Raw genomic sequence first — 20,025 nt, 5'->3', positions numbered from 1 at the left:
CCACACTTATAATTTACATGAATTTATGTTACGGGTCTCATGTCCATCCACCCTAGATGTTTAGAGCCACGGGGTTCGTAACAGCCTGATCACCGACAACGATGAGACAGCCTATAGGGAGGAGGTCAGAGACCTGGCCGTGTGTTGCCAGGATAACAACCACTCCCTCAACTTGACCAAGACAAAGGAGATGATTGTGGACTACAGGAAAAAAAAAAAGAGAACTGAGCACGCACCCATTGTCATCGACGGGGCTGTAGTGGAACAAGTTGAGAGCTTCAAGTTCCTTGGTGTCCACATCACCAACGAACTACAATGGTCCAAACACACCAAGACAGTCGTGAAGAGGGCACGACAAAGCCTATTCCCCCTCAGGAGATTGAAAAGATTTGGCATGGGTTCTCAGATCCTCAAAAAGTTCTACAGCTGCACCATCGAGAGCATCCTGACTGGTTGCATCACTGCCTGGTATGGAAACTGCTCGGCCTCCGACCGCAAGGCACTACAGAGGGTAGTGCGTACGGCCCAGTACATCACTGGGGCCAAGCTTCCTGCCATCCAGGACCTCTATACCAGGCGGTGTCAGAGGAAGGCCCTCAAAATTGTCAAAGACTCTAGCCACCCTAGTCATAGACTGTTCTCTCTCACTTTAACTCTACCCACATGTACATATTACCTCAGCTACCTCAACTAGCCGGTGCCCCCGCACATTGACTCTGCACCGGTACCCCCCTGTATATAGCCTGCCTACTGTTATTTTATTTTACTTCTGCTCTTTTTTTCTCAACACTTTTTTGTTGTTTTATTTTAGTTTTTTATTAAGAAATAAATGCATTGTTGGTTAAGGGCTGTAAGTAAGCATTTCACGGTAATGTCTACACCTGCATGTGGCAAATCAAATTTGATTTGATTTGATTTGGTGGTGGCTGCATCACATTATGGGTATGCTTGAGTTTTTTAGGATACAAAGGAAACGGAATAGAGCTAAGCACAGGGAAAATTCTAGAGGAAAACCTGGTTCAGTCTGCTTTCCAACGGACACTAGGAGACAAACTCACCTTTCGGCAGGGCAAGACCAGATATACATAAGGCCAGATATACACTGAAGTTGGTTACCAAGACGACATTGAATGTTCCTGAGTGGCCTAGTTACAGTTTTGACCTAAAATGGCTTGAAAATCTATGGCAAGAATTCTTCAAGAATAATGTGCAAATATTGTACAATCCAGGTGTGCAAAGCTCTTAGAGACTTACCCAGAAAGACTCACAGCTGTGATCACTGCCAAAGGCGATTCTAACATGTATTGCCTCAGGGGGTTGAATACTTATGTAATGAAGATAGTGTTTCTTTTTTGTGTAGATCGTTGACAAAAAAAAGACAATTAAATCCATATTAATCCTACCTTGTAACACAACAAAATGTGGAAAAAGTCAAGGGGTGTGTATACTTTCTGAAGGCACTGTACACCAAAATATATACTAAGAATGAAATGTACAGTAGTAGATATATTAGAATGAGCTATGTGACGAATTAAAGTATATGAATACACAGTGTGAAAAACAGTATAAAAGAAATGGTCCAGTGTTTAATAATGTCTATGTACAGCGGTGTCCAAAAATTGACACCCTCGATAAAGATGAGCAACAATGACTGCACAAAACAAATAACTCAAACAATGAGCCATATTGTATGCTACAAAAATTGGGAAATCACATTCCTTTTTTTTTTTTTTTATTATTTTTTTTCTGGGGGAATGGATCAGCTTAATATTGCAGATAGATTGTATCTTCTATCAATGTAATTGTCTGCATCACTTCCAATCCCCCATGTTTTAAAAAATATATATATACTCCCCTTTATTACTTTTGAACCCCACCATCCTTTCCCTACTTGGAGTAAATTAGTGAACAACAATGCCCAGGCCTCTACTTCCGGTCTATACTTACTATCTACACCTTATGGACAGAGTTAATTTTACAATAATTATATTATATATATATCTTTTTTTTTGCTCCTGAACTTCTTCTACTCTCAACCTCTCCGATCATTTTCATGATGTCCATCCGGTTTGCTTCTATATGCCATATCTTTCTAACTGTGCTCTTTCCCAAAAGCTTCCAACATACAACCTATATACTTATTATGGACACAGTATGCTTACATTATTAGCTATCTTTGTTATTATTTGTTGTTATTTGTTATTAGTCCCATCCTTCAACTCTATTCAATACCTCCCATCTATCTCTTAACACCATCCATATAGGATTTCTATTTGCCATATATATTTCAACCGTACTGTGATGTTTTACAAAAGTTCTGAACCTTTCTATTCTCATTGCTTCTACAGATTGTGAATTAAAAATAAACATTTTTGCTAAAAGTATTATTATATTATTGATTGATTGACTATGACTTTTCAGATCACCCAGTAATGCTATCTGCAAGGTTAGCTCCAGGTAAATATTGCAATCCTTTAGCCATTCCTGGACCTGTGTCCAAAAACAAGCTACAAATGGACAGAACCAAAACAAATGATCTAATGATTCTGTCTCTTCACAGCAAAATCTGCAGAGCTGGGAAGATTGTATCCCCCATATAAATAACATTCTATTGGTAGCAAGAATTTTATATAATAATTTAAATTGAAAGATTCTAATTTTTGAATCCGTGTCGTTTTGCGTGTCAGTTCATAAACACTATGCCATGGGATCGGTCACGTCAAAGATCTCTTCCCAACTATTTTGCAATCTATATGGGACGGCTGTCAATCCTTTGGTCCTTAAGTGAAACTGATATACTTTTTATTTAATCACAGTTTTCCTTAACCAATTATGTTCTTTAATGCAAGGCCGACAGACAAGTTCCTTACTTTCTCCCCTTCCACTTTCCTCTTCCACTTTTGCGGTAAGGCTGCAATTATTTGGTTGTAATTTTGGGTAGAGCAGACATTTCCATATGTTTTTGTTAGCTGCATGTGCGACATAACTCCACCAGTCCTACCGATGATATCATTTACGAAGATTATACCTTTTTTAAACATTCTGTCAAAAAATAAAGGTTTTTTTGTCAATTAGTATATTTGAATTTAACCACAATATTTGTTGCATTATTTGTTCTGTCGTTTCTGGAGGATTAAATTGAAATTGCAACCAACTTTCTATTGCTTGTTTTAGAAATAGTGATATTTGGGAGATTATTTCCTTTTCAAATAACTGAAAGTGAGAGGTTGTAATCTGAATAAAGGGAAAAAGGCCTTTCTTGAACATTGGGTGAGACAATCTTACTAATTTGCTTGAGAACCAGTTCGGATTTAAGTATAACTTTTGTATGACTGAAGCTTTTAGTGATAGGTCTAATGCTTTAATATTTAATAATTTCTGTCCTCTGAATTCATATTCATTATATAAATATGCCCTTTTAATTTTGTCTGGCTTGCCGTTCCAAATAAAATTGAATATTTTTTTCTCATATAATTTAAAAAACTGTTCGCTAGGCGTAGGCAAGACCATAAGCAAATAGGTAAACTGGGATAATACTAAAGAGTTAAATCAGGGTGATTTTTCCACAAATTGACAGGTATTTTCCTATCCATGGTAGTAAGATCTTAGCTATTTTTGCTAACTTTCTATTAATATTTATTGAAGTGAGATCATTTATTTCCTTTGGGATATGTATTCCGAGTATATCCACATCACCATCAGACCATTTTATTGGTAAACTACATGGTAATGTAAAAATTGTATTTTTTAGTGATCCAATACGTAATATAGTACATTTGTCATAATTTGGTTGTAATCCAGAGAGGTTAGAAAATGTATCTAGATCCTCTATGAGGCTGTGGGGGGATTCTAGTTGTGGATTTAAAAGAAAACATGAATCATCAGCGTACAATGACACCTTTGTTTTTAAGCCCTGTATTTCTAATCCTCTGATATTATTATTGGATCTGATTTTAATAGCTAACATCTCGATGGCCACAATAAATAGATATGCCGATAGTGGACAACCTTGTTTCACTCCTCTTGACATTTTAAAACTTTCTGAGAAATAGCCATTATTTACTATTTTACACCTAGGGTTACTATACAGGATTTTGTCCCATTTTATAAGAGATTCTCCAAAATTGAAATGCTCCAGGCATTTATATATAAACCCCAGTCGAACTTTATCAAATGCCTTTTCGAAGTCTGCTATGAATAGCAGGCCTGGTTTCCCATATTTTCCATAGTGTTCTATTGTTTCCAATACTTGCCTTATATTATCTCCAATGTATCTTCCATGTAAAAAACCTGTCTGATTAGAATGAATAATATCCGACAATACCTTTTTAATTCTATGCGCTATACATTTTGCTAGGATTTTTGCATCACAACACTGAAGTGTAAGGGGCCTCCAATTTTGTAAATGGACTGGATCTTTATATTTTCCACTTGTATCCTGTTTCAGTAATAATGAGATCTTCTTCTTGAGTGTCAGATAATCTACCATTTACATAGGTGTGGTTAAAACATGCTAATAACGGTCCTCTTAGTATATCAAAAAAGGTTTGGTATACCTCGACTGGTATGCCATCCAACCCTGGAGTTTTCCCGGACTTTATTTCTTTAATTGCATCCAGAAGTTCCTCCTCTGTAATTTCACCTTCACATGAGTCTTTCTGTGTGGCTGTTAATTTGACATTATCAATAGAAAAAAATCTCTACAATTAGCTTCAGTTAGAGGAGATGGAGGCGACTGAAAAGAAAACATATGCTTAAAGTACTTTGTTTCTTCCTTCAAAATATCATTTGGTGAATTATGGGTGACTCCGTCAATTGTAACCAGTTTCATTAAGTTATTTTTGGTAGCATTCCTATGTTGAAGATTAAAAAATTATTTAGTGCATTTTTCCCCATATTCCATCCAGTTTGCTTTATTTTTATAATATATTACACTTGATCTTTCTTGAATAAGTTTCTCCATTTCTTTTTGTTTTTCCTCTAATTTATTCTGAGCCTCTATGTTACAGTTTTTATTGCCATCTATCTGTTCTGTTAGACTTTCTATTTCCTTTCTTAGTATAAACTCTTTTGACCTAAATTGCTTTTGTTTTCGAGATGAGTAATGAATTGCATGGCCTCTAAAGGCACATTTAAAGGTGTCCCATACAATAAGGGGATTCGCTGTACCTATGTTATGTTGGAAAAAGTCAGATATAAATTCCTTTGTTCTAATTATAAATAAATTATCATCCAATAGGCTTTGATTAAATTTCCAATATCCTCGCCCACGTGGAAATTCAGTAAGAGTAATGTATATGCCTATTATATGATGGTCCGACCGCATTCTGTCCCCTATCAACACTTTTTTAAAACTTTTGGTGCCAACGAGAATGAGATAAGAAAGAAGTCAAGATGACTAGCTTGATTCAGTCTCCGCCATGTATATCTCACTAGATCAGTATATTTAAGCCTCCATATATCTACTAGTTCTAATGTATCCATGACATTCACAACTTCCTTAAGAGCATGTGGGTGATTGTTTGTGGTGTGATTTCCTTTACGGTCCATTGAGCTATTTAAAACAGTATTATAATCCCCCACCATAATAATATTGTCTTGAGTTGCTTGCAGGCTTGATATAATTTATTATATACAGTGGGGAGAACAAGTATTTGATACACTGCCGATTTTGCAGGTTTTCCTACTTACAAAGCATGTAGAGGTCTGTCATTTTTATCATAGGTACACTTCAACTGTGAGAGACGGAATCTAAAACAAAAATCACATTGTATGATTTTTAAGTAATTCATTTGCATTTTATTGCATAACATAAGTATTTGATACATCAGAAAAGCAGACTTAATATTTGGTACAGAAACCTTTGTTTGCAATTACAGAGATCATAAGTTTCCTGTAGGTCTTGACCAGGTTTGCACACACTGCAGCAGAGATTTTGGCCCACTCCTCCATACAGACCTTCTCCAGATCCTTCAGGTTTCGGGCCTGTCGCTGGGCAATACGGACTTTCAGCTCCCTCCAAAGATTTTCTATTGGGTTCAGGTCTGGAGACTGGCTAGGCCACTCCATGACCTTGAGATGCTTCTTACGGAGCCACTCCTTAGTTGCCCTGGCTGTATGTTTCGGGTCATTGTCATGCTGGAAGACCCAGCCACGACCCATCTTCAATGCTCTTACTGAGGGAAGGAGGTTGTTGGCCAAGATCTCACGATACATGGCCCCATCCATCCTCCCCTCAATACGGTGCAGTCGTCCTGTCCCCTTTGCAGAAAAGCATCCCCAAAGAATGATGTTTCCACCTCCATGCTTCACGGTTGGGATGGTGTTCTTGGGGTTGTACTCATCCTTCTTCTTCCTCCAAACACGGCGAGTGGAGTTTAGACCAAAAAGCTCTATTTTTGTCTCATCAGACCACATGACCTTCTCCCATTCCTCCTCTGGATCATCCAGATCAGGGGTGTCAAAGTCAAATGGACGGAGGGCCAAATAAAAAATTTAGCTACAAGCCGAGGGCCGGACTGTTCGAATGTTCATTGAAAAATTTTTAAATGACGCATATAGTCTAGTGAACCTAATTGAACCTACTGAAAACCTAACAAATATATTCCAATATGATCAGATAAATAAAGCAATATTTTCTTATGGCTCTGTCAGTAATCTTTAATTTTCAACAGACACAAAAGACAAATTTCCTTTATATAAAAATCCCCATAACATGAACATTAAATGAAAGAAACCGGTATTCAAGGCACCATCAGTAGCCTATATTTTCTATTTTAGCAAAAGTGGGCTAAATTTACTTCAAAGAAAAAAACAATAATAGCAATTTTCTATCATCCACTCAACTGAAATATTTTAAAAATATAATTGGATTGAAATACAATAAAATAAAGTGCAAAAATCTATTAATCAAAAACAACACTTTGTTTAAGGAGAAGTAACATGCAGTGAAAACAAATATTAAACTTTAACTTTTAAACTTGAACTGAGTAAAAACTCTAAATATGTGATTGCACAGTAATGTTCACTTGTTTGAGGTTGAGGGTGATACTTGGTGGTGTCCCATCTTTTCCACAAGTTCATCAATGTTCGGGGTAAGGCTCTGAGCTGAGGAAATCCTCAGAATTGAGTGGAGGTGTTCAGCAGTAAGTCGACTTCTGTGTGATGTTTTGTTCAGGTTCATCAAAGAAAACAGTTGTTCACACAGGTATGTGCTGCCAAACATAGACAACGTTTGAGCAGCCTGGATGCGCAGCTGGGGCATTGTGTCGGGAGGAAACGGGCGAACTCCGCAGCACCCACTGCCGCATATTTTGCCCTCAGTGCATCATTGCATTGGAGGTCAATCAACTCCATTTGGAGGTTTGGTGGTGAGCTTTCCACGTCAACAGCAAATGGGTTACCGAGCAGTTCCAACCTGCTTTTTTGTGCTTCAAAGTCAGCAAATCGGCGTCGAAAGTCAGCGGCAAGCATACCTATTTTATCAGCCAACTGTGCGCTCGGGAACGCACTGGTAGAGAGCTTCTCCTTTCATGGTCTGGCAGCTGGGAAAGTGGCTCAAATTTTCTTTCCGCATCTGCGTCTCCCACAGAGTCAGTTTGGTTTTAAATGCCTTCACTGTACTGTACATATCAGAGATGACATGATCCCGACCCTGCAGCTGCAAGTTCATTGCATTCAGATGACTCGTAATGTCACACAGAAAAGCCATTTCACACAGAAACATTTCGTCTCGGAGTTGTGTTGTGTCTTTCCCTTTGCTGTCCAAGAACAGACAAATCTCCTCACGAAGCTCGAAACGTCTTTGAAGCACCTTTCCCTGGCTTAGCCATCGCACCTCTGTGTGATAAGGCAAATCACCATGCTCCGTTTCTAACTCCGTCAGAAATGCCTTGAACTGGCGGTGATTCAAACCTTTGGCTCTGATAAAGTTAACTGTGCGCGTGATGATGCTCATTACATGCTCCATTTTCAAGGCTTTACCGCACAACGCTTCCTGGTGTATGATACAATGATAAGCTGTCAGCTCACCTGTCGCGTTTTCCTCTTGCATCTTTTCCCGTATCTTCGCCACCAGTCCGCTCCTGTGTCCACACATCGCAGGTGCTCCGTCGGTTGTCAAACCCACGAGTTTTTCCCAAGGCAGCTCCATCTCATTTACACATCTTGACACCTCTTCATACAAATCATGCCCCGTAGTTGTGCCATGAATAGGACGTAAAGCCAAAAAACTCCTCTGTCACGCTTTAGGCTGGAGTCCACTCCCGCGGATGAAAATTGACAACTGGGCAATGTCAGAAATGTCGGTGCTCTCATCCACAGCCAAGGAATATGCAATGAAATCTTTTCCCTTTTTCACAAGCTGCTCTTTTAGATTGATGGACAACTGGTCTACTCTCTCGGCAATGGTGTTTCTGCTCAGACTCACATTTAAAAAGAGTTGCCTTTTTTCTGGGCAAACTTCGTCACAAACTTTAATCATGCAGTTTTTGATGAAATCCCCCTCCGTAAATGGCCGGGCTGATTTAGCGATCTCTTCTGCCAAATAAAACTGGCCTTGACAGCAGCCTGGCCTTGTGATTTGGCTTTTTGAACAGAGCCTGTCGAGATTTGAGGCCTCGTTTTAATTCCTCTGCCTTTTGTAGCCTTTGTTCCATGTCCATATTCTTGTTTTTGTCCGCGTGTTTCGTTTCATAATGTCGTCTCAGATTATACCGTTGCATTGTGGGAAATGCAACGTCACCGTTGCATTGTGGGAAATGTAGTATTGGTGCGTGTAAAAGATCTGCGGGCTGCCGGCTTGCTGCGGTCTGCGGGCCGGTTCTAATAATAAATCAAGATCATCCCAGGGGCCGTAAAAAACCTTCTCGCGGGCCGGATGTGGCCCGCGGGCCTTGACTCTGACATATGTGATCCAGATGGTCATTGGCAAACTTCAGACGGGCCTGGACATGCGCTGGCTTGAGCAGGGGGACCTTGAGTGCGCTGCAGGATTTTAATCCATGACGGCGTAGTGTGTTACTAATGGTTTTCTTTGAGACTGTGGTGCCAGCTCTCTTCAGGTCATTGACCAGGTCCTGCCGTGTAGTTCTGGGCTGATCCCTCACCTTCCTCATGATCATTGATGCCCCACGAGGTGAGATCTTGCATGGAGCCCCAGACCGAGGGTGATTGACCGTCATCTTGAACTTCTTACATTTTCTAATAATTGCGCCAACAGTTGTTGCCTTCTCACCAAGCTGCTTGCCTATTGTCCTGTAGCCCATCCCAGCCTTGTGCAGGTCTACAATTTTATCCCTGATGTCCTTACACAGCTCTCTGGTCTTGGCCATTGTGGAGAGGTTGTAGTCTGTTTGATTGAGTGTGTGGACAGGTGTCTTTTATACAGGTAACGAGTTCAAACAGGTGCAGTTAATACAGGTAATGAGTGGAGAACAGGAGGGCTTCTTAAAGAAACAATAACAGGTCTGTGAGAGCCAGAATTCTTACTGGTTGGTAGGTGATCAAATACTTATGTCATGCAATAAAATGCAAATTAATTACTTAAAAATCATACAATGTGATTTTCTGGATTTTTGTTTTAGATTCCGTCTCTCACAGTTGAAGTGTACCTATGATAAAAATTACAGACATCTACATGCTTTGTAAGTAGGAAAACCTGCAAAATCGGCAGTGTATCAAATACTTGTTCTCCCCACTGTATATTGTCAAAGAATTGTGGATCATCATTATTTGGTCCGTAAAGGTTAATGAGCCATATCTGTTTATGGTACAATAACATATTTAAAATAATCCATCTACCTTGCGTATCTATTTGGACAATTTGCACATTCGGATCGAAATTACTATTAATTAATATCATCACCCCTTTTGAATTTCTTTTCCCATGGGAGAAGTGTATTTTCCCCCCCCCATTCTTTTTTCCACGCTACTTCATCTCGAATTGTTGAATGAGTTTCCTGTATACAATAGATATTATATTCCTTCTCTTTGAGCCATGTAAATATTGTTCTTCTTTTGTTATTATCAGCTAAGCCATTACAATTTTAACTGGCTATACTTATTTCACCATACACCATAATGAGATACAAGTTTCAAGTCTATTTATCATTATATATGTTTGTAAATTTACCAATAAAAAATATCGTAATGATTAAGTGTCCATATAGCTGTACCGTGATATTTGCATTGCTACGGAGTAACCCTTCAATTGTTCTCCACTAATTCCCCCGCTAAAGCCCCTCCCCATCCCAAGTTGAGCCGTCATCCCAGTGATCAGCATCCCACCCACGTCCTCTCCGGATCCCTAAGGCCCCGAGAGGCCAGGACCCATCCATCGAAAAACAGCACACAGTGCCACACACAAAATAGAAGCAGATTAACCACCAAAAGCATTTCCAATGCTTTCACCTATATATATATATATATATATATATATATATATATATATATATATATATATATATATATATATATATATATATATAAATATCTATATAACTATTTTTTTTTAATTATGCACACGCACATACTCACATACTCCAACACACTCAACCCCCCTCCTCCACAATCCACCATAAAATCAGATACTCAACGGCTGTTATATCCCAGAGCCCAACTCGAGAAATAACTTGATTTGTCGAGTGCACATACAGTTAAAGCTGATTGAGAAAGCATGCAGATTGAGCAGAAATTGATAACAATGTGAGATTTGATTAATCTACTTAATCTATGTCAAGTCCTAGGTGATGGAGATCAGATCCACCCTCTTCACCTGAGACACAAACACTCTGATCCCCTGTTGTAACCATTTCCCCAAGCATCTCCATGCGGTCAGACCTTTGATTATTTTGTGCCACCTGGGCCACAATGACAAACCCCCTCTCTGATTGTCCGAGTGTGACCCCCTCCCCATGGGTTACTACAGCCAGTGTTGCCAGCACTGCCACTACCTGGGTGGGCGTACCCCACCGGAATCCCCACCGGCTAGGTAAAAGGTCGTCAAGGTTCTCATTAGCAGCTTTGAGAATTTCCTTGTATATTATGCTCTCCCATCAGGGGGCTCTGGCTTTGTAGGACCAACCCTGCCAGGCAGGCTCAGAATCTTGAGGGGCGGTGCTGCTCAAGTAGGTCTCTGACCGCATTTATTTCTCTGTTTAGGCTGCATATTCACAGCAGGTCCATAAAAGAGATGGGAACTTCTCTTTGGTGTATGGGTCGCTCAGGTGGGTGTCCAGGTTATAGGGTTAGGGATCTTTCCATCATGATAGGACAATGAAAAATTAGATTAGATGTATACTATATTTAAAAATGTATATCCCTCATCTACACAAAATTGAAAGCTCTCTCTCACTACCCCTGCTCATAGACCCCCGGTCGGCTCTGGGATATGCAACCATTTCCCCTCTCACTCACTTAACGCCGCACCTTTTCAAACACAAAAATGCACACCACATGGTTGACTGCGGAAGAAATGGGCCGAGTGTGCAAACGCACCCGCATCCACATCTGCCGCAAGGGGGAAAGGACGCCAGAGAGAACACAGGACCAACCACAACAACCATCCGCCAAAACAACAACCTCCCGCCAAAAAAGCCATGTTCTAATTATTTGTATTTAAAGATGTATTATTCTGCTTGTTATATCATTTTATTCTTTTATAAAATACTATACTTACTATAAATGTTATTTAATATTACAATCCCTATCATTGCTAGTATCAGGTGCTCCAATATTTGACTCCTCTATTACAACTTTTAGAATAGCCATGGAGTAGTCTTTGTGTCTCTGAACATTTGGTTGTCAATATACAGTTTATCGACAACAAGTGCAACACGTTTCCCTTTTAATCTATTTTCCTTGAAGATTGGATACAGAACTTTGCGCCTTTCTACAATCTCCCTCGGGAACTGATCATTCATGCCTATTTTCGTGCCAGCAAGTCTTTTTCCTAGGCTTTTCACCATAGCTTTATCCTTAAAAAAGCAAATTTGGCAACGATTGGGCGCTCCTATTTCTGTCCTCTTTTTCCGAAACGATGTACACGTTCGAGTTGGATTTTATCGACAGCCTCGAGTGGGATTTGTAGCGCTGTATGCAGGAAGTCCTTCATAATATTCTCTGTTATTTCTCCCTCCTTTTCCTGAATACCCGTAAGTACTAGATTTTCCCTCATCGATCTAGTTTGGATGTCTAGTAAGGCTTCTCTCAGAAGGTTGTTCTCCTTTTTTAGTTCCCTAACGTCCGTTTCAATTTTAGAGACTGTCACTTTTAATTCTTTGGTTTCTTTCTCCATTACCAAAGCTTTGTCGTCACTCATTTGAAGACTCGCTTTCAACTCTTTTACGTCTTTCCTGACCAATTCTAGTATGCCCAATTTGTCATTTATCGACTTCAACAGGTCGCTTTCCACACTTACCATACCCAGTGGTGAAAAGCATATATCATCTGTATCAGTCGATGAGTCGCGTTTCCTTTTGGGGATCGGCTCTCCACGCTTGTCTTCAGTCATGTTTGGGTGTTGCGTGTTGTTGTAATATTTGTCGATATATTTCTCTAGCCTTATGATCTGTTTTGTGTTATTATCCAGATTGAATTATATTAACTGCGAATATATGAAATGCTAATATTTAGTCTAACTTACTGATTTTGAATATTATGTTTTTATCTTGAGGTGTTTTGTACCGATTTCTATTCAATACGCCATCTTGTCTACGCTTGCCCCGCCCCGTCTAACCCGTCTAAATCACATTCCTTGCTTGTCAGATCTAGACTCAGAGTGTCTGTGGTTTGAGAAGGTATCTTCTGAAGCCAGACTCTATTGCAAAGCTATGGGCCCTCTACAGCTCAGCTCAGCTCACCACCCCTTAGCGCTAGCAGCTGGGCCAAGCCAGTTTGTGAGTATCAGTGGGTGCTTCCCAATAATATAAGTGTACAGGTGTATGATAAATGCCGAAAAAGTAGTTTACTACTTCCCACAAATCTAAAAGTATGGGATTGGTGGAGGGCGAGGCATGGGCTAGTGGGAGTTTATCATATTTCTTATACCAGTAATTTATTTTCAAATCAGTGAAGGGAAGTGAACAAGTCCACATTTTTGGAGGAAGGAGAGATAATTGGGACATAGCCATTGTTTTTCTGTGAGTCAGACATTCTCGGCAGATCAGATCCTTCTCGTTTGTGCCAAGGAAGGAACACTCACAGTCAGTCTTCTAAGAGCCTGTTATCTAAGGGGTCGTGGCTGGAGAGAAATTGTGCAAGTCACAAATATAGAACACTCTGGTCAAAAGCAGTGCACTGTATAGAGCAGGCCTGGCCAACCCTGTTCCTGGGGTGCTACCATCCTGAAGGTTTTCGCTCCAACCCTAATCTAGCGCACCTGATTCTAATAATTAGCTGGTTGATAAACTGAGTCAAGTTAGTTACTACTGGGGTTGGAGCGAAAACCTTCAAGAGTGTAGCTCTCCAGGAACAGGGTTGGGCAGCTCTCGAGAGAATAGGGTGCCATTTTGGAGTGGTGTCAACAAGTGTCAACAAGAGGCTGTAGAGCTAGGGTGGGCATTGTTTTAGAAGTTTGGTCGGATAACACTTTGGCCAAAATGGTGATGTGATATAAAAGGTTCTCAGAATTTCAACCAAGCCAGCCATATGACTGGAGGATAGGCTCCTTCTCTGAAGCTATACTGAACAAAAATATAAACGCAACATGTAAAGTGTTGGTCTCATGTGTCATGAGCTGAAACAAAAGAGCTCCGAAAATGTGTTTACATCCCCGTTTGTGAGCATTTCTCCTTTGCCAAGATAACCCATCCACCTGACAGTTGTGGCATATCAAGAAGCTGATTAAACAGCATTATCATTACACAGGTGCACCTTGTGCTGGGGACAATAAAAGCTCACTCTAAAATGTGCAGTTTTATCACACAACACAATGCCACAGATGTCTCAAGTTTTGAGGGAGCACACAATTGGCATGCTGACTGCAGAAATGTTGCCAGAGAATTGAATGTTCATTTCTCTACCATAAGCCGCCTCCAACGTCGTTTTAGAGAATTTGGCAGTATGTCCAACCGGACTCACAACCGCAGGCCACGTGTAACCCCGCCAGCACAGGACCTCCACATCCGGCTTCTTATCCTGCGGGATGGTATGAGACCAGCCACCCGGACAGCTGATGAAACTGAGGAGTATTTTTGTCTGTAATAAAGCCCTTTTGTGGGGAAAAACTCAATCTGATTGGCTGGGCCTGCTCCCCAAGTGGGTGGGCCTATGCCCTCCCAGGCCCACCCATGGCTGCGCCCCTGCCTAGTCATGTGAAATTTATAGATTAGGGCCTAATTTATTTATTTTAATTGACTGATTTCCTTATATGAACTGTAACTCAGTAAAATCGCTGAAATTGTTGCATGTCGCATTTATATTTTTGTTCAATACAGTTCCTCTCAAGGTTTCTTCCTACTGAAGGAGTTTTTCCTTGCCATTGTCGCCTCTGTGTGCTACTTGGAAACATTAGTTCTGGCTTGCTGTTATACTACGCAGTTTGTGACAAATGTGTTTATTAAAAAGTGCAACACAAATAAAATTAGATTTTAATTTGATTGATTAGATAAAGGTTCTCTGTTTCTCTTCCCTCGTTTGCTACTATTCCCTGTAGCGGCCAAAAGTGAGACAAAACAATTGGACTCTCGTGCTCAGGTAAACAACGCTAATCAAATAAACTATTGAATTCTCCAGGTCTTGACGTTTTGTTTTGTGCTATTTGGCTCTTTGTATCGCACCATCCAAAGGAAAATTGTTTATCTAAGACACCGTGAAAGAACAGGTTTCCTCACCTTGAACAAGAGATAATCGGCGCTGGGCTCCAACGAGGTGATATAGCCTAGTCAGGGTAGATATTATCTTAAAAGTGTAGATTGTTTAGTTTGAAGGGAATTTAATTATCTGTCATATGCAGGATTAGTGACACATGTAGTACAGTCCCGTGTAGCTCAGTTGGTAGAGCGTGGCGCTTGCAACGCCAGGGTTGTGGGTTCGTTTCCCACGGGGGACCAGTATGAAAAAATTTATGCACTCACTAACTGTAAGTCGCTCTGGATAAGAGCGTCTGCTAAATGACTAAAATGTAAATGTACGGCAATTAGCGGGCTGCGGCGTCGTTGAGCGGTGAATACTGCTGCGGGTGATTTATTTCAGCACGCCTTTGACTCTCTGTGATGGGGCGAAGCAGTGCCGCCAAGCGAGACATTTTTTGCGCAAACGCTTCCACCACGGCGCACTTTCCCACAGTGCTCTCTCACCGCAGCTACCCCAGCTTGCATGGAATTGCAAACAATCGCGGGGAAACAGCTGTACACTCATTTGTGTTAAACACACAAAAGGTCATATCTACCCAAAATAAATACCATGTAGTTTTATCAACCCAAAATCACAATTTAAATCAATATAATTAAGTAGATAGAGCCCAGGAACCACTACATGTGGATCGCTATTTTTTTTAATTTGGTACGCAAATGTAATATTATTTCACACCTTTGTCTATAAAAAAATCTGATTGAACAAGTCAAAGGAAGCATGAGCTACATACAGTGATGGGGAAACTGGGGGCTGTCGGAATCAGGTGTTACATTAAACATGGTTCTACTTTTGTCAGTTTAACCACATAGGCAACATTTAGTGTGAACCACCTGCAGTACTGTGATAGCACCAGTAACGTTTGTTTGTTAGTTGTTTTTTTTACCCATGAGCCTCTTACAAAGAGCTTCTTCCATTGTGAGGTTGACACTTCTGTATTTAGAGGATGTGTCATGGGTAAATGTAGACAAGATAGTTGCTAACCATGCTAATCAATAGCGTCTGGTCACACACAGAAGACAGATTAGTCACGCAGGCACGCACGCACAAACACAGTGTGTATTGATAGGAAGAGGATCTGAGAGTTTTAGAGGCGGCCTGTTCCCCATGAGAAATGGATGGGGTTCAAAGTCATTTCATGTATCATTTGACAGACAAGCAGTGTAAATCCATTCTCCATCTGTTTCTGTAGAGTGAAGGAGTGAATATTCTCTACCTCCATCTACTTTACTGTAGCAGCACTTAGAACCCATTGGAAAACATGCATGTCCAAAGAGCAATTATCTCTGTCTCCCACTGCCAAATACTGAAAAGTTGAAGTAAAAACCTTTAAGACACAGTCATGTTGTTTTTCAGGTTGACCGTCTTAGAAAGTTGACCTCAAATCATGTGAAAAGAGTGCAAACAAGCAGTCAACACTTTACACAATGCCCAGCCAATGAATGTCAATAAACACATTAAATCCAGGATGTGGAGGCAGCTCTTGGTTTCCACTGTCCCATGCGTCTGTATGTGATAGACCAGGGTTTGACTTTGAACCCAGATCTCCTGTAAACCACAAGACTGTTAGCCCTCTGAGCAAAAGCCTGGGCATTAGTTTAGGGAGCTAATGCAAGTCTCCAGGTCTCAGGGGAAGGTTACTCATCCCACAAGTGTTGTCCCGTGTAGCTCAGTTGGTAGAGCATGGCGCTTGCAACGCCAGGGTTGTGGGTTTGATTCCCATGGGGGACCAGTATTTTAAAAACAAATTATGCACTCACTAACTGTAAGTCGCTCTGGATAAGAGCGTCTGCTAAATGACTAAAATGTAAAATGTTGTTCACTGAACCACCTCTGTTACAGCATTGAGGTGTTAAAGTGGAGTCAATGTACATACTTGACACCACAGCTGTGTATCCTAGCGAGTGTTAGCCCTCTGAGCTAACGCCTAAGCGTTGGGGAGCTAATCCAAGTCTCCAATCCTCTGGGAAGGTGTTAACAATAAAGTGAATTCAGTGTACATACTTGACACAGCAGCTGTGTATCCTAGTGAACCAGTGCTTACCACCAGTGAAGAAAAGGACAGAATTAGCATATTAAAGTGTCATTCTGAAAGAATTTCGGTAGACCGATTTCACAATTAATTAGTATGAAATGCCAGTCTTTCTATCAACACAGCACCAGAGAGGTCACACTATAACCAAGCAAAGAACTCCTGTGGAATATCTGGCATTTCACCGGATTAATCATTCTCACATTTATTTTTTCACATTCCTGCATCATGACCACAACCTAGCCATTTATCATGACTCTCAGTTCAGTTACATTACACATGAGTCATTGGACGAAAGTGTCTTTCGTATGGGGGAGTTTTGTTAAGTGCCCCAATGCTAGGTCTTAACTTTAACACACATCACTTGTGGTACAGTTTAAGAAGCATAAGGACCTTATCTTTTATATCAGCGAGAAATAATTTTCTAAAAACAAAAAGGTTAAATTGATACACACCTTTATAAGGTTAGTGTTCCCACACGGCCATATCTCCATGTTACAGCGGATACTTATGGAAAACAGACCTGTGCTAATTAGCTATCTGCATCTCCTAACAACTGGGTGTAAATGTAAGACGAACGCTACGAACGTGTTGTCATTGAAAAATACTGATGGCTGCAAGTGTGTTAAAATCGGTTAAAACAGTGTACAGTAAGTGTATATTTTGCATTTGTGAAATTATTTTGATGTGATGTGATATGAAAGTAGAGGGCTTTATGTTTCTAGAACCCTACCGCATTTGAGAATAGATTCACGTTTAGATGGAGTATTTGGCTGTTTTTGCTGCAAGAGACAATTCGCCTCTAAACAGAACATGTAAGGTCCTTGGACTATAAGGAACAACGTTAGCCTCCTGTAGTCCATTATTGGGTTAGACCACAACCATGGCTCTGTCCCAAATGGCACTCTATTCCCTATGTAGTGCACTATTTTTTACCAGAGCCCCATTCAAAAGTAGTGCGCTACATAGGGAATAGGGTACCATTTGGAACGCTGCCCATATTGGATTATTAATGAATGACAGTCGGCAGGATTTTCAGAGACGCAAGAATGTTTAGAATACTTGCAATGGAAAAGCAGAGTTGATGAAACCCCAATTAGTTTAAGATTTGATATCAAATCAAATCCCAACAATGCAGAGAGAAGGTAAATAGAGAAACAATAGAAAAGTAAAACGTAATAATACAAGTAACAATACATACACAATGAGTAACGATAACTTGGCTATATGTATCAGAGTAAAGGAAGATGTGGAAGAAGTATTGTGAAGGAATGAATTAAATCGGGGGGGGCACAGAGCAACAGCTTCGTTTGCCAATTAGCAGTGAGCTGAGTGGGAGATGCTTCTGTTTTTTGAATTGTCCCATGCATTGTCATACTATGTTTAGTTCAGCTTCAGAGTCTGCTTGTTTCTATCCAAAGCATGGAATTCTGTAAACAGATAAGAGATGTGGAGAGTGATAAGAGATGATACACTACACTATTGGACTCTGGAGCAGTGGAAACGCGTTCTCTGCAGTGATGAATCACACTTCACCATCTGGCAGTCAGACGGACAAATCTGTGTTTGGTGGATGCCAGGAGAAAGCTACCTGCCGAATGCATAGTACCAACTGTTAAATTTGGTGGAGGAAGAACAATGGTCTGGGGCTGTTTTTCATGATTCGGGCTAGGCCCCTTAGTTTCGGTGAAGGGAAATCTTACACATTCTAGACGATTCTGTGCTTCCAACTTTGTGGCAACAGTTTGGGGAAGGCCCTTTCCTGTTTCAGCATGACAATGCCCCCATGCACAAAGCAAGGTCCATACAGAAATGGTTTGTCGAGATCGGTGTGGAAGAACTTGACTGGCCTGCACAGAGCCCTGACCTCAACCCCATCGAACACCTTTGGGATGAATTGGAACGCCGACTGCGAGCCAGGCCTAATCGCCCAACATCAGTGCCCGACCTCACTAATGCTCGTGGCTGAATGGAAGCAAGTCCCCGCAGCAATGTTCCAACATCTAGTGAAAAGCCTTCCCAGAAGAGTGGAGGCTGTTATAGAAGCAAAGGGGGGACCAACTCCACATTAATGCCCATGATTTTGGAATGAGATGTTCCACAAGCAGGTGTCCACATACCTTTGGCCATGTAGTGAGATATATATATATACATTTATATATACCAATCATTTATTTTTCCAACAATTACTTTCTTTGAAGTCATGTTTTCATGGCAGAGCAGGTTGTGTTTAATATGATTGTGGACATACCACCTCCTTCGTCTTCTTTATGCAGGGCTGTTTACTTTGATGTTTTTTATTATAATCATATTTTCACAAAATCAAGGATACGTGTTTGAAGAAATAACTTTGTAGTCTATACAATGAACACATTTGCCAATAATGAAAATATAACCAGCGTTTTTTTTTCTTTTTTACATTATCAAAAGGTTTGTTTAGTTAGTTTAGCCTATCATTGAAATGCCCTAAAGTAGCTGATTCAATTTACATTTAAATATCATAAACATAAGTCCTCTCCTAAGCAAATTGACAAGCAAAGTCTGGTCAATCGTAAATCGGTGAACAAAAACAGGAAGAGTAAAACATGTTATTATGAGTACAGTAACAGTACTTACATGTCTTTAATTGGCAAATTTTTCCCCTCCACAATTCTGATAAATAAAGTGTTTCGTTTTGCCATTTTTCCAAGTCCCAGCGCCCAAACGGTGATGACTATGCTGTGATATCACGCGCAGATTGTTCCTCCTCAAAAACAGCTGTCAAACAGCATTTTGGCGTTTCGCGCCTGACAGCAGTCAATTGAACAAACAGAAAAACCTCGTCATTATTATTTTTGCCACGTATCATACACCTATCTGCAATTAATTTCACAAGACAGGTCGGTGGTTTGTATTTTTCAATGCACTTGTGACCCACTCGCTCTTGGTTGGAACGAAAGCGATTGTGAGTATTTGATTGTAGACTATGGTCTTCTTCTTCTTCTTCTTCAATGAGGTTTAACGGCGGTTGGCATCCAATTTGTTGCATTACCGCCACCTACTAGACTGGAGTTCAACTCCCTTATCTTTCCTTGAAAAATAAAATAACCCAAAGCAAAGAAATATCCTACCATCTAACACTACACTCACACCTTCAACACTAC

The 20,025-nt window shown here is 40.4% G+C and overlaps 1 protein-coding gene across 1 annotated transcript in view; it reads right to left on the bottom strand.

The window, feature by feature from the left end:
- Positions 1-19,824, bottom strand: part of rasa4 (RAS p21 protein activator 4) — a 103,829-nt gene extending 84,005 nt beyond the window's left edge. The window contains exon 1 of the mRNA XM_041893711.2: positions 19,499-19,824. Coding sequence (XP_041749645.2) covers positions 19,499-19,563 — 65 coding nt within the window. The 5' untranslated portion in view covers positions 19,564-19,824. The remainder of the gene's footprint in view (positions 1-19,498) is intronic.
- Positions 19,825-20,025: the final 201 nt, after the last annotated feature.

Source organism: Coregonus clupeaformis, chromosome 13, assembly GCF_020615455.1.
Source record: "Coregonus clupeaformis isolate EN_2021a chromosome 13, ASM2061545v1, whole genome shotgun sequence".
NCBI lineage: Eukaryota > Metazoa > Chordata > Actinopteri > Salmoniformes > Salmonidae > Coregonus > Coregonus clupeaformis.
Note: the sequence above shows the minus strand (reverse complement) of the source record. Positions and strands in the feature narration are given on the sequence as shown.